The 12,500-nt window shown below is 37.2% G+C and overlaps 2 protein-coding genes and 1 long non-coding RNA gene across 5 annotated transcripts in view; 2 read left to right on the top strand and 1 right to left on the bottom strand.

The window, feature by feature from the left end:
* LOC149050181 (cytoplasmic tyrosine-protein kinase BMX-like) overlaps window positions 1-1,624 on the top strand; it is a 2,245-nt gene extending 621 nt beyond the window's left edge. The window contains exons 1-2 of the mRNA XM_089196137.1: window positions 1-406; window positions 1,174-1,624. The exon at window positions 1-406 is cut by the window's left edge and continues 621 nt beyond it. Of these exons, the coding sequence (XP_089052263.1) occupies window positions 1-406; window positions 1,174-1,510 (743 nt within the window). The 3' untranslated portion in view covers window positions 1,511-1,624. The remainder of the gene's footprint in view (window positions 407-1,173) is intronic.
* A 42-nt stretch (window positions 1,625-1,666) lies between these two features.
* LOC149050180 (uncharacterized) lies at window positions 1,667-8,987 on the bottom strand. Of its 3 annotated transcripts, XM_089196136.1 has the most exons (8): window positions 7,873-8,987; window positions 7,247-7,355; window positions 6,898-7,001; window positions 6,450-6,565; window positions 5,604-5,677; window positions 4,818-5,108; window positions 2,971-3,052; window positions 1,667-2,536 (listed from the first exon to the last, which is right to left on the bottom strand). In XM_089196136.1, the coding sequence occupies exons 2-6, from the start codon at window positions 7,342-7,344 to the stop codon at window positions 5,075-5,077; spliced, it is 426 nt and encodes a 141-aa protein (XP_089052262.1). In that variant the 5' UTR covers window positions 7,345-7,355; window positions 7,873-8,987; the 3' UTR covers window positions 1,667-2,536; window positions 2,971-3,052; window positions 4,818-5,074. The 3 variants fall into 3 exon arrangements, with proteins under 3 accessions (XP_089052262.1, XP_089052261.1, XP_089052260.1); XM_089196135.1 differs by having other exon boundaries at window positions 2,971-5,108; window positions 7,873-8,798; XM_089196134.1 differs by lacking the exons at window positions 1,667-2,536; window positions 2,971-3,052; window positions 4,818-5,108; window positions 5,604-5,677 and having other exon boundaries at window positions 6,239-6,565; window positions 7,873-8,796.
* Window positions 8,988-10,117: 1,130 nt separating this feature from the next.
* Window positions 10,118-12,500, top strand: part of LOC149050179 (uncharacterized) — a 2,942-nt gene continuing 559 nt past the window's right edge. Inside the window, exons 1-2 of the long non-coding RNA XR_016183592.1 lie at window positions 10,118-10,299; window positions 11,723-12,500. The exon at window positions 11,723-12,500 is cut by the window's right edge and continues 559 nt beyond it. This is a non-coding gene — a long non-coding RNA (uncharacterized LOC149050179). The remainder of the gene's footprint in view (window positions 10,300-11,722) is intronic.

Here is a 12,500-nt window from a genome sequence, read left to right as displayed (position 1 = left end):
TTGAACACTTGTCTAAAAATCCAGTTGGGAGTGGAAGCTTTGGACAGTGTTTTCTCGGGCGCTATCAAGGCATCGACGTTATTGTCAAGCAAATGACTCACAACGAAACGTCAGAGGATGAAGAACGAGCAAGGAGAGATTTACTCCACGAAGCAAAGGTCGTTTCTGCTTTGGGGGACCATCCACATCTACCCATGTTTTTTGGTGTTGTTACAAAGGCCTCACCATTATGCCTTGTGACTCAATTTCATGGTGTTCAGCAAGAAAGTCTAACTCTCCATCAAGCGGCCGATAACAACGCAGTTACTAAAGCAAACTGTATTTCTATATTTAAAAAGATATGCAGTGTTTTAGACCACGTGCACTCTAAAGGATACCTTCATAACGACATCAAAGGAAACAATGTTGTACTAGAAGGGCGACCCTAAAAGCCGGAACGGCGGAATGGCGGAATGGCGGAAAATGACCCCAAATCCTAAAACACGGAACGGCGGAAAATGACCCCAAATCCTAAAACACGGAACGGCGGAAAATGACCCCAAATCCTAAAACATGGAACGGCGGAAAATGACCCCAAATCCTAAAACACGGAACGGCGAAAAATGACCTCAGATCCTAAAACATCGAACGGCGGAAAATGACCCCAAATCCTAAAACACGGAACGGATGTCAGGGCATGTTGCACAAATTTTGTACAAAGATACCAAGCGCTTGGCTCCCCACGACGATAACGCACGTGACTAAAATTAAGTGTTATTAATTTTTTTTCTTTTACTTAGTGGTATAAATAATAATGAACCATTATGCATGAAAGATAGCTGCGTTTTCGCGTTGTAAACCTGTTTAGTTACCTTTTGTTACGAAAAATTTGCCATGAAACCAAACTCGACATACCACATTAAAATAAACAATTGTAACTTTGATACGTTTCCTGGTCACGTCTGTATTGATTTATTGAAACAATAACGTCTCATATGCTTGTAAATGTGAGAACATCACAGGAACGTTTTCAAGCTTCTCAAAATATGACAACGTTCAGCCCCAGCTCCAAACTTAGACTAGCGTAAGAAAGTTAGCAGAAGGAAGCCGTCAAGAAGAATTTGAAGAAGGGAGCGAAGTCGAAAAACAAATATTCAAGCATCATTGCACACGGTTCCGGCTTTTAGGGTCGCCCGTACTAGAACGGCCCTCAGCCTCTGGGGAATTCAGCCCAGTTCTTATTGACTTTGGAAAGAGCCTTAAGGTTTCATCTGTTACGTTGTACCGCAGAAACGGCACCGTTATGAAATGCAAAGGGAAAAGCTATTTAGCCCCTGAGGTTGTTAGTGAACGACTCTATGGCGTTGCCAGTGACATTTTTTCATTGGGAAGAATGCTTAAGGCGATATCGTCTTTGTTTGGTTTTTATGAAAGGGTCCGAGAATTGGTTAAAATGTCAACCAGAGATAAGCCGTCAGAGAGACCTAGCCTTTATGCTTTCTCTCGTAAGATTGCTGATGTTAAATTTTAGGTGTAGTATTTTCCAAGTCAGCAGACCTAATATCAGATAGAATCGCATCATTGCATAAAATCTCGCCTTCTGATTGGTTGACGAGGCGAGTTGTTTAGCGGGGCTAAATGATATTGTTTCGCATCTACGTATACATAACAAATATAAGTAATGCTGTTTTCTTTTTATCTTGTTTTTATTCAAATATGTGATACAAGGAAAATCCATTACTTGGCTCGTGAATTCCGCGTTAAATTGCACTTAAAAACCGATATCGCACTCATCGCTTCGCGTATCGCTTTTCGCGTGCAATTAAATGCGGAATTCCCTCGTCAAGTAATGAATCTTCCTACAATAATTTCATTCAAGATTTAGTTACTACAATTTCAGCGATTTTAAAATGAAGGACAACTTCTTCCCCATGATTCTGCCGCAAGAAATAGTTTATGACCCAGCTTACGTGAATAAGAACCTATTGACAACAGGATAATTGTAAATCATTTTTTATCAGTTTATTACCCTTAACGTGTGAACTACATCCGATTTTGAGGGGACAAAACGGCTTTCTAATGACTGCTGGAAGGGAGAAAATATCTTTCTTAATTGGGTGTAATTCCGTGGCACATTCAGTTTCTTGGCGATCGCTGCCAAAAAGCTGTAATGTCGTCTCAAAATCGGAGCAATTTTGTCCGTTTATGGACAAAATTAGGCATAACAGTGCTGGTCAAAAATAAAATATTTCGTACCAAAAAGTATCATAGTAACATCTTTGTGTAATTGTTTTATTCCGCCACGTTATTGAAAGAAGGACATTTTCTGTCTTTTAAAAATTGCTCACTTAAATAAATATAACGCAAGAGGAGTAGCGGTACAAAAATAGTCAAGATGCAATCGAATCGAAAAAAGCAGATCTAACGCAAGAAAAACAATAGTGAATAGTGAATAGTGACTTTTTGCGTGACTTGCACAACTTCTTGAAAAAGACATGTAGCTCATCCAACTTGCCTTGCCACTGAAAAAGGCGAGGCTCCATGTCAGCTTTAATATCTGCAAAATAGCCAAAACCTGAAATAAGACCTGAGAAAGACTGTAATGAGAGGCCCTATATGTTATCACATCATTCAAATAACTGTTGCAAGTAAACATTTTGTTTTCCTTGGGTAAATATTTTTGAGGAATTAAAAACAAAAAGCTCCTTTTGATGTGGCTAAATATCATTTAGGCAAAGTTAAACTGGAGCAAAGCTGGTCAGTGGGTTCACACTAACCTTTAAGGTACCAGCTCCTAAGCTCATCATTAGCAATAAGTTTAATTATTTTAAAATTTTTCCAAACTCATTTTCCAAAATTTTTATATTTCAGCATAAAACACTCAATAAAGTCATATTATAGTATGGTAAACCTTCTTTAGCCAGTGAGAAAAAATCAGAACTTGTAACCAAAGAAAAAACAAAGTGTTATTACTACTGTTGTTCTACAAACCTGAGCCTTCCAAATCAATTATCTCAGTATGTGTACCAAAATCTCTTACAAAAGTGCCCTTGCTTAAAGCTCCTGAAAAGTACTAAACATTTGGAAAAATGCATTAATTACATAACAGTGTGCTACCATACTACTTGAAGAAATGTTCCCTCACACCAATTTCATTGTCTTAAAGAGAATGTCTGCATGTCTTTATGCTACTTAAAGGACAGCACTTTCTAGAAAAAACTGAACTGGGTTACAGTCACTCATTAGCAACTCTAGGTTACACTGCACCCATGGATGTGCCACCTAAAGTGCAGCCTATGTTAATTACCTTTAACTAAATAAGACACTGGGTTACACAGCACCCATGGGTGTGCCACCTAAAGTGCAGCCAAAGGAAGTTACCTTTACTAAATACAACACTGGGCTACACTGCACCAATGGGTATGCCACCTAATGTGCAGCCTATGTTAATTACCTTTAACTAAATAAAACATTAGGTTATACTGCACCCATGGGTGCGCCACCTAAAGTGCAGCCTATGTTAGTTACCGTTTACTAAAGAAAACACTGGGTTACACTGCACCTATGGGTGTGCCACCTAAAGTGCAGCCTACAGTAGTTACCTTTAACTAAATAAAACACTGGGTTACACTGCATCCATGGGTGTGCCACCTAAAATGCAGCCTATGTTAGTTACCTTGAACTAAAGAAAACACTGGGTTACACTGCACCTATGGGTGTACCACCTAAATGCAGCCAAAGTAAGTTTCCTTTAACTAAAGAAAACAATGGGTTACACTGCACCCATGGTTGTGCCACCTAAAGTGCAGCCTATGTTAGTTACCTTTAACTAAATAAGACACTGGTTTACACTGCACCCATGGGTGTGCCACCTAAAGTGCAGCCTATGTTAATTACCTTTAACTAAATAAAACACTAGGTTACACTGCACCCATGGGTGTACCACCTAAAGTGCAGCCTATGTTAGTTACTGTTTACTAAAGAAAACACTGGGTTACACTGCACCTATGGGTGTGCCACCTAAAGTGCAGCCTATAGTAGTGACCTTGAACTAAATAAAACACTGGGTTACACTGCACCCATGGATGTGCCATCTAGAATGCAGCCTATGTTAGTTACCTTTACTAAATACAACACTGGGCTACACTACACCCATGGGTGTGCCACCTAAAGTGCAGCCTATGTTAATTACCTTTAACTAAATAAAACACTAGGTTATACTGCACCCATGGGTGTGCCACCTGAAGTGCAGCCTATGTTAGTTACCGTTTACTAAAGAAAACAGTGGGTTACACTGCACCCATGGGTGTGCCACCTTAAGTGCAGCCTATGTTAATTACCTTTAACTAAATAAAACACTAGGTTACACTGCACCCATGGGTGTGCCACCTAAAGTGCAGCCTATGTTAGTTACTGTTTACTAAAGAAAACACTGGGTTACACTGCACCTATGGGTGTACCACCTAACGTGCAGCCTATGTTAGTTACCTTTAACTAAATTAAACACTGGGTTACACTGCACCCATGGGTGTACCACCTAAAGTGCAGCCTATGTTAGTTACCTTGAACTAAATTAAACACTGGGTTACACTGCACCTATGGATCTCTAACTATAGAAAATTCTGTGTTACTCTACACTTTAAGGTGTGTTAACTAACAGAATCAGACATGCTTAAATTAAACAATGGTTCACACTTCAATCCTGAGCTCACCTATATTCCTACATGCAGTAGCTTTCAGTTAATGGAGCTCCATTAATTTCAAGCTGCTGTGTGATGGAATTAGTCATAAGATGGGCAAATTACATAGGAGACTGTAGCAATTAAAGAAATACTCACAGAGGTATTTGATTCCTAAAGCGCACTCCGACGGATCATCTGGACGCTGTATGAACTCAATGAATACACATTACCAATGATCTTGACTACATGATGTTAAATCAAGTTGCAAGTATAAAAATAATAGTTGCTTCTTACTAACATCAACACGAGCCTGGTAAAATGTAACTCTGTTAAGGATCAAATTTTTTGCCGTGTTCACATCTTCATACGGCTTCTTGAATTTATCCAGTGGTAGGGCAAGTTCTACAATTTCTTCAAGGTGTTGAAGGATTTCCCGATCTGTTGGACCTGAAACACAACAGCATGAGAGTAAATTAAAAAAGAAAAAAAAAAGATTTTACCTAAGACCTATAGAAAACATCTCTTGAAAACATTATTTTAGGAAATGTCTTACCAGACATTGAACTGACATGGATATTCTGCTTTGTAATAGCAGACTGTTGATCTGACTTCTTCTTTACTGAGATGCGATCGCCATGAAATGACTCTCTGAATTATTTCATGTTTTTCTCTAAAAATGTTTTTCTTTTTCTTTTTCAATTACCAAACTATGAGTACTCCTTTCCTGACAGTATGAAAACAATTTTTGGCAACCTTCCAAGTTTGGCAAAAGATCCTGAATGAGGATTTTAGTTTACTAGCAACAATTAAAAAAAAAAAACCCCAAACTACACACTTAATTTCAGTTCATGCTTTAGTACAAGTCATTTCCCCATGGCTTACAAAATTCATTTTGTTATGTTGAATATAATTTAATATGACAATGATCAAATGCCTACACACCTTCCCATGTTGCATTTGCTTCTGAGGCAATCCAGGCATGTCTCATCTGGAGCAACATCATGGCATTTGCAACCCTGACAAAAACAGGCACACTATCAAATAATTTATAATATTATAATTTCAGATAGAACTACACATTTATCATGCTTCCGATTATCTTCTTCAGAGTTCATGCAGATTTTTGGATCCAAAATTCAAGACTTTTCCCAGACCTTTTTTCCAAAACATCAATTTATTTTTCCAGACTGAAGATGGTCAAATAGGTGATCAATAGAGATCTTGAAAAATGCAGAAACCAAGCTTCTTTCATGATGCACTGCAAATGTACAATAACCATGGTGCAATTGTGAAACTTCTCATTCTGTGATTGAATGTCTTAGCTACAGGCGAGATTGAATTGACCACAGAGGAAAAAAATGAACTTATTAAGCACTTTTTGTAGCTATAAAAAAAAACTCCAGACTTGAACTATTTTTCTAGACATTATCTTCAATTTCAAGACTCTTTCCAGGTCTGGAAAATCAAGACTTTTCCAAGAATTTATGACTCTGTGTGAGCCCTGTTCTTTTTACAGTACATGTATTCATACTTTCAGTGATTTTTAAATGTTTTAAAAGCAGAATGACCTTTAGAGAAGTACTTTACAACTTTTTTTGACTGAATTAAAGCTACTTGATGTTTCTATCACTCACTAACTATTTTCCCAAATATTGGCAAAGATCAAAGTCATCTGAAATCACTGTAAAAAAAGTTGATGAACTGATGCAGCACTTTTATGTACCTCAACTTTAACAGCACAAGTTGCAGTTGCCCCATACTAATTTCTATATCATTTGAGTACTTTACCCTGATAGCATTGCAGATGAAACAGAACTCGACACTGACACCTCTACCACCTAACATGAATGAAGCATTCATCTTCTTCACCAAAAGAGGTACCAAGGTCTTGTAGTCCAGTACAACTAAGTTTGATAACAGAAATGGGAAAGCAAAAGTTAACATGCTAAACTTTCCAGGGAATTAATCTCTAATGTATCTAAAAAAAAGGGTAGTCAAATCAATTTCTGACGTAAAATAGTAATAAATTCCAGGTTTTATTTCTTGCTGCTGCAGTTAAACCTTGAACATGTTTTACAATATAAAAAACTCTTAATTTACTATAGTTTGACTACTGCTTCAATCTAGTTCTAGTCAGACTACCAACTGGGTAGAAACACAATAAATTGCTATAAATAGTATCATGTACAAGAAGTTGACTTTTAAAGCAAATTCCAAGACTAACATTGATTCTTACCCAGAAATTCAACGGTGTAATGTCTACCATCCACTGTCATTCCTTTTTCCTTTAATATTTTCTTCTGGTGGTTGATGTCCTCAAAAAGAATCTTGAGGTTGTCTCTGTCAATAAACAAAAACCAAAAATCTATACAGTCATTATTATATTTAGTGCATTAAAGCAAAATTAGGGATATTGATATTAATCCACTTAGATCTCAGAGTCGATGCATGACCTGGTGATATTGCAACTGAGTGGGGCTTACAAAAATCTGTCATTGTGTTATTTAAGTTAAATGCACATACAACCACAAGCATATTCTAGCCAGAAGGTAGTAAAGAGTTCAAGCAAGTTGCAATTCACAAACCTGTCTTCTTTACAGTTGGCAATTGTCAATGTGTAGACTGACTTTGCACTTTGCTGGCTATATACAGCACCATCACGGGGAACAATTCCAAACAACATATGAGCTCTACCTGCAAAACAATTTTTTACACTAAATTAGTCAAGACAAAAACTGCACCCTTCACCAACCCATTTCACCTTACACATTATTATAATGACCACCTTCCATACAAAGAACTGCTTGCAAGGCCAAAAAAATTTAACAGTTATAGTTATTTTGATTTGGAAGTACAACACACACACACACAAAAAAAATATGTGGATGATTATCATACGGCTTCCAGCATATTTCACCAGCTGAAAAAGAGCTTACCACTGGCTGAAATTGCTCTGGAAAACAGACCTAGGGTAATTTTGAAGACGCAGTTGAGTAAAACGCCCGCTTAAGTAATAAAAAAAGCCTGCTTATCTTTTCCTGTACAAGGCTTCGCTTACGAGAATAACTGAATAAAACAAAAGAAAGAGCTGCTATAAACATTGAGGCTCGCGATGGAATAGTTCTTTTTTTGTTCTTTTATTCCCTTAGCCGGGGCGCCAAGTATGAATATTAATATACCGACGTAAGACCAACGTAACTAAACATCTTACCCCCGTCCTTCTGAGCCCTGTGATGTTTATCACGGATTGCCACGTTTTCGAAGAAACTCTCGCCATCGCCTGGAAAAGGACAAGCTTCCAATCAGGAACTCTCAGGCACGCCACGTACTTCGACATTGTGTCGTCGCCAACTAGCTCTTCCACACTCCTCTTTACTCCCATTTTTACAGCCATCTCTTCGACAATTTCATTGACGATGGCCTTCGCTTCTGAGTCGCCAAATGCGCACATGTTCGAAAGCACCATCGTCAAACTTTCCCTGTTTCTTTCGCACACGTTATGCACGTCCTTGATGACGCGACTGCTTCGCTGCTTCATCAACAGCACCTTTTCTGGAGTATCCAAATCTTCCTTTTCGCTGATCTCCTTTAGATTTGGGGAAACATTCTTTTTTTCAGCTCTTTGCGAGTTTCCACTGTTTGGGGGTGTCATGGCCACAGATGATGTCTTGTTCGTTGGTGTCGTTGGCATTTCCAAGCATCGTGAAGCACGTGGTCGTTCTTTGTTTGCTTGGCCTTCATTTTCTTCGTCGATAGACATTTTACTGAGATATACTGAGTTCAGCAAATCTCTCAGCTGCGAAATGAACTCAGAGCTTTCTGAGGAGGAACGGCGAAGCAGAGTGGTTATCAACCCAAACGAGGAACAGACAATTTCCGTTGCATTAGAGGACTTCTTGTTCGAGTAATGGGGGCCATCTTGCAGCCGAATGTGGGCACTGTCGATTCTTTGAAAATCGCTTGGAAAACTGGCGACAACAGGCGACCGCTTAAAGTATTGCGTCGGCGTTGATCCACAAACTTTCGAACTTAGAATGAACTAAGTCAATTGTGGACCTAATTCAGGGCTGATGACCGGAGTGAAGGGCGAGAAACCCTTCCTAGGTGCCATCTCTACTGCAACTGAATCACGCGTTTGAAATACGAAACTGCAAAGAAAAGATAGGCGGGCAAAAACCATGACATTCGAATATCGACATAGTAACATTATCCAGCTGCTAACTCGAGAGTGTTGATAATTTAAGTTAGTCGGCCCATGACATATTTAATGAGATTAAATCAAATTAACTTCGGGATTATCACACCTGAAAAAGACGAGCCCAGCGGGCTTAATACTTACAGTGCAAAGCACTTGTGTCTTCTCATGATTCAACTGATCACGTTTCGGTTAAACATTAACTCTGGCATTCATCGCCTAAAAACTCTTAAGCCGGTTCATCGCTCGAATAACATTGCAAAGTGTTCGTAATCTTTAAATTATTTCTTGTCCTTTCGTTTGAAAGTTTAATACAGTCGTGGTGTTATGGGAAAAGAAGTTATCTTAAGCATTTTGTTTTGCTTAGAAAGTTTTCAAATGATGTCGAACGGCGAGCGCAAGTTTCTACTTTTTTTTTCTCTTCAGTTAATTATCGTAGGATTTACTCTATTCATTTGAAAAATTTGCGCTTTGCCGAAGATGTGTTGTTTTACCCTAAGAACGAAGTAATGGCCTTTCCCAAAATTAAAATAAAATTGAGTCAGCGATGTTTATGCTTACATTAAGTCTAACGCGGTTATTTGATTTTGACGATATTGTCATGTGAGAACCCGTCAAACATTTGAGAATCAAATTACGGACCGCAAATGTGTGGTGCAAACAAACTCATGGGTAAAATGGAGGGATGAGTGAATTTAATTGTTCGGTTGTCGTACTCTTCAGCGCTATGTTTTCATGCTTTCTACTCGATTCGTGGCGAACTTCAGGAAATGGTTTGTGTAACAAAACATGGAGCCACTTTCTCTTCGCTCAACATCTCGAGGCGTTGTGATGAAACTGAAGAATTAATCTCTAAAATTGGTATTCATCACATTTTGCAAGAAGCGTCCGAGCTGTGATCGTGCAATTAAACGGGGTTCTGGCAATTTGACCTCACAAGCGCGCTGGTAAACACATGGTTCGCGTAAATAATTGTTGTTTACAGTTATCGAATTCAAGAGCAGTTTTTGAGAGTCTGTTTCTGTAACCTTACTGGATATTTTCTGTTAAATTCATTGAGGTTTAGTCTCGGAATTTCATAAGCGATTATGAATGATAGATTCGTATCGGCACCATAATTTAAAGAAATTTTGTCAACATATTAACAGATTACAATTCGCGAACCTCTTCTGTAACCTACTTGGATATTCTCTTTTGGAGTAATTGAGTCACACCCTCGGAATTTCATTAATAATTAAGAACGACAAATCCATATATATAGCACAAGTGAAGCACATTTTAAACTTTCATACGATTGTAGGAAACTATACTTAATTAACTCTCGATAAATTGGCCTGACATAACTCGATGATTATTTTATTATTCTGTAGCCCAAAAGCCCGGTGACTCTGGAGGTACTGAACTTGATATATTTGATACACAAGGCACCCTTCAAGTAGAAAGGTTAGGATAAAATTACTTTTATGACCATATATTGCACTCGGTTTACAAATGTAGATAATTACATAAAAAATACTTATTATAGCTGTATTCAAAAGCATAGACAAGTAGACAATATGCTTCTGCTTTATTTTATTGTAAGGGGTTTCTTTTTATGTAACATGTATCCATCCTTTAATTTCCTCCTTAACCTGCTTGCAAATAATTGAATTTTAAGTTTGAATTCAAGATAAAACAGTAGTCTTGCAGAGTTCTCATTCGAGATGGAATTCAGGTGAGAACATCAGTAAACAAGTTAAAATCATATGCTTCTCCTGAATCTTTAATTTTATTGCCCTGGTTTTTTTCAGAAACCCTATTTTATATCTCTGTGTGACAGCTAATGATTAAAAATTTCAGTGAATAGATATGCTATATTTTAGTAGTTTTTTAAATTCCATCTTTCTGTTTTTGGCATTTACTATTTTAAAATTCATAAATGGCAGTCCCTTTTCATCCTTGTAAAGAGATATTGCACATTTCTTTAACTAAAATATGAATTATGAAGTCAACTTAATTTCAATGGGTTTGAAAATTCATTCTACATAAGAGCACTTTATTGGCATATACTGTTACATTTATTTGCTGCCTTTCTGTTACAAACAATTATCATATGTGTCTCAACCCTTTAACTCCCAAAATTTCATGAGTAATCCTCCTTACTGTCTGCCATACAATTTATGTGATGTTAAATTTGAAAATTTGGAATTGGATCAACCAATAATCCTCAAATTGATATTTGTCTTAATTCTCGTTACTTGTCTGCTTTATGTCAAACTAATAGTGTAAGGAGAAATTCTGTCTAGGTTAACAGTGGGACTTAGCCCTTTAACTCCCAAGATCTCATTAGTAATTCTCCTTACTATCTCCGATACAGTTCTTGTGATGTTAGTTTGGAGGATTTAGTATTGGATCATCGGATCATCTGATAATCCCCTAACTGATATTTTTCTTTATTCTCATCACTTGTCTGCTTGATATTGTTTTGATATTGTAAGGAGAAATTATTTCTTGGTCACTTATGGGAGTTAAAGGGTTAAAATGGGGGATTTCAACATATTGTAAGGATTAAAATATTCCTATGCTTTCAAATGTACCAGTAACAAAAAAATGTGATGATAATCTGATGATATGAAACATTTGCAATGGAAAAACCTGTTGCTGGTAGCTTATGTCTTTAATGCTTAAATTTTCATGGGAAATGCTTTTCTTTGAAAGTGGGGATACTGAAGTTTTTAAAGCTGATAGAAGTAAGCTGTTTGCAAGTAATAAAAGGCAAATTGACAATCATACCTTAATGCTTGACATGCTTCGCTCATACATGTCAGTTGTGTGTACCTACCATTGTAGAGGTGTATTTAAAAAGGTTTCTTTTTTGTTACACAAGGCAACCTCCAGGGTGAAAGAGTAGAAGACCACAGAATGATGTTTACTTGGCATTTGTACTTAATGCAGTCATAAATTCAAGCAGTACTCTACATATATATAACTGATTACATGATGTCTTTAACCCTTTACACTCCAATATCAGAATGCATATTCTCCAAACTGTTCTCTATATATTTCCTTATGTGCTGGCAAGGAGAATTTGTATAACAATCAAGAGGTTCTTCAGTTGATTATCATTTCCTTTATTCTCATGACCTTAATGTGTGACTCAGGGGTGATATTGAATGGAGAAATTAGATGCTAGTCACTCTCAGGGATTAAAGTGTTATTAGCTGTACACATTTTCATGTATATGCTCCTCACATTTGTTGGCAACAATAGCTAAGATTGTTAGGAAAGCAAACAAACAAGTGAACAGAAGACAGTGAAATGAGGGAAACTGTAAACTTTACCATGTGATAGAAAACTATCACAGAATACTTAAAGAGGGGAAACTTGAATTGTGCTAGCTAATTTCCCCAATTGCCATTCATGTTTTTGATCAAATGAAATTTAACCCTTAACTCCCAGTTCAAATTTGTAATTCTCCTTACTGTCAACTATACAATTCTTATAATGTTAGTTCTAAGAATTTAGTATTGGATCAACCAATTATTCTCAAGTTTATATTTTTCTGTGGTGTTTCTGGTGTTTCTTACCAATGGTCCTACCCAAACTGAACATTGAAATAAAGAATTAGTCACAAGATATGTGAGTTTAAAAGGATGGGAATCTGG

The sequence above is a fragment of the Pocillopora damicornis genome, chromosome 2 (genome assembly GCF_964200805.1).
Source record: "Pocillopora damicornis chromosome 2, jaPocDami1.2, whole genome shotgun sequence".
Taxonomy (NCBI): domain Eukaryota; kingdom Metazoa; phylum Cnidaria; class Anthozoa; order Scleractinia; family Pocilloporidae; genus Pocillopora; species Pocillopora damicornis.
Note: the sequence above shows the minus strand (reverse complement) of the source record. Positions and strands in the feature narration are given on the sequence as shown.

Excerpts from the sequence above, each read along its gene's own strand:
- LOC149050180 (XM_089196134.1), bottom strand. The coding sequence starts at position 7,344 with ATGTTGTTTGGAATTGTTCCCCGTGATGGTGCTGTATATAGCCAGCAA. Across the intron at positions 7,002-7,246 it reads GCCAACTGTAAAGAAGACAG|AGACAACCTCAAGATTCTTT; the intron begins GTTTGTGAATTG and ends GTTTATTGACAG. Across the intron at positions 6,566-6,897 it reads TTACACCGTTGAATTTCTGG|TTGTACTGGACTACAAGACC; the intron begins GTAAGAATCAAT and ends TATCAAACTTAG.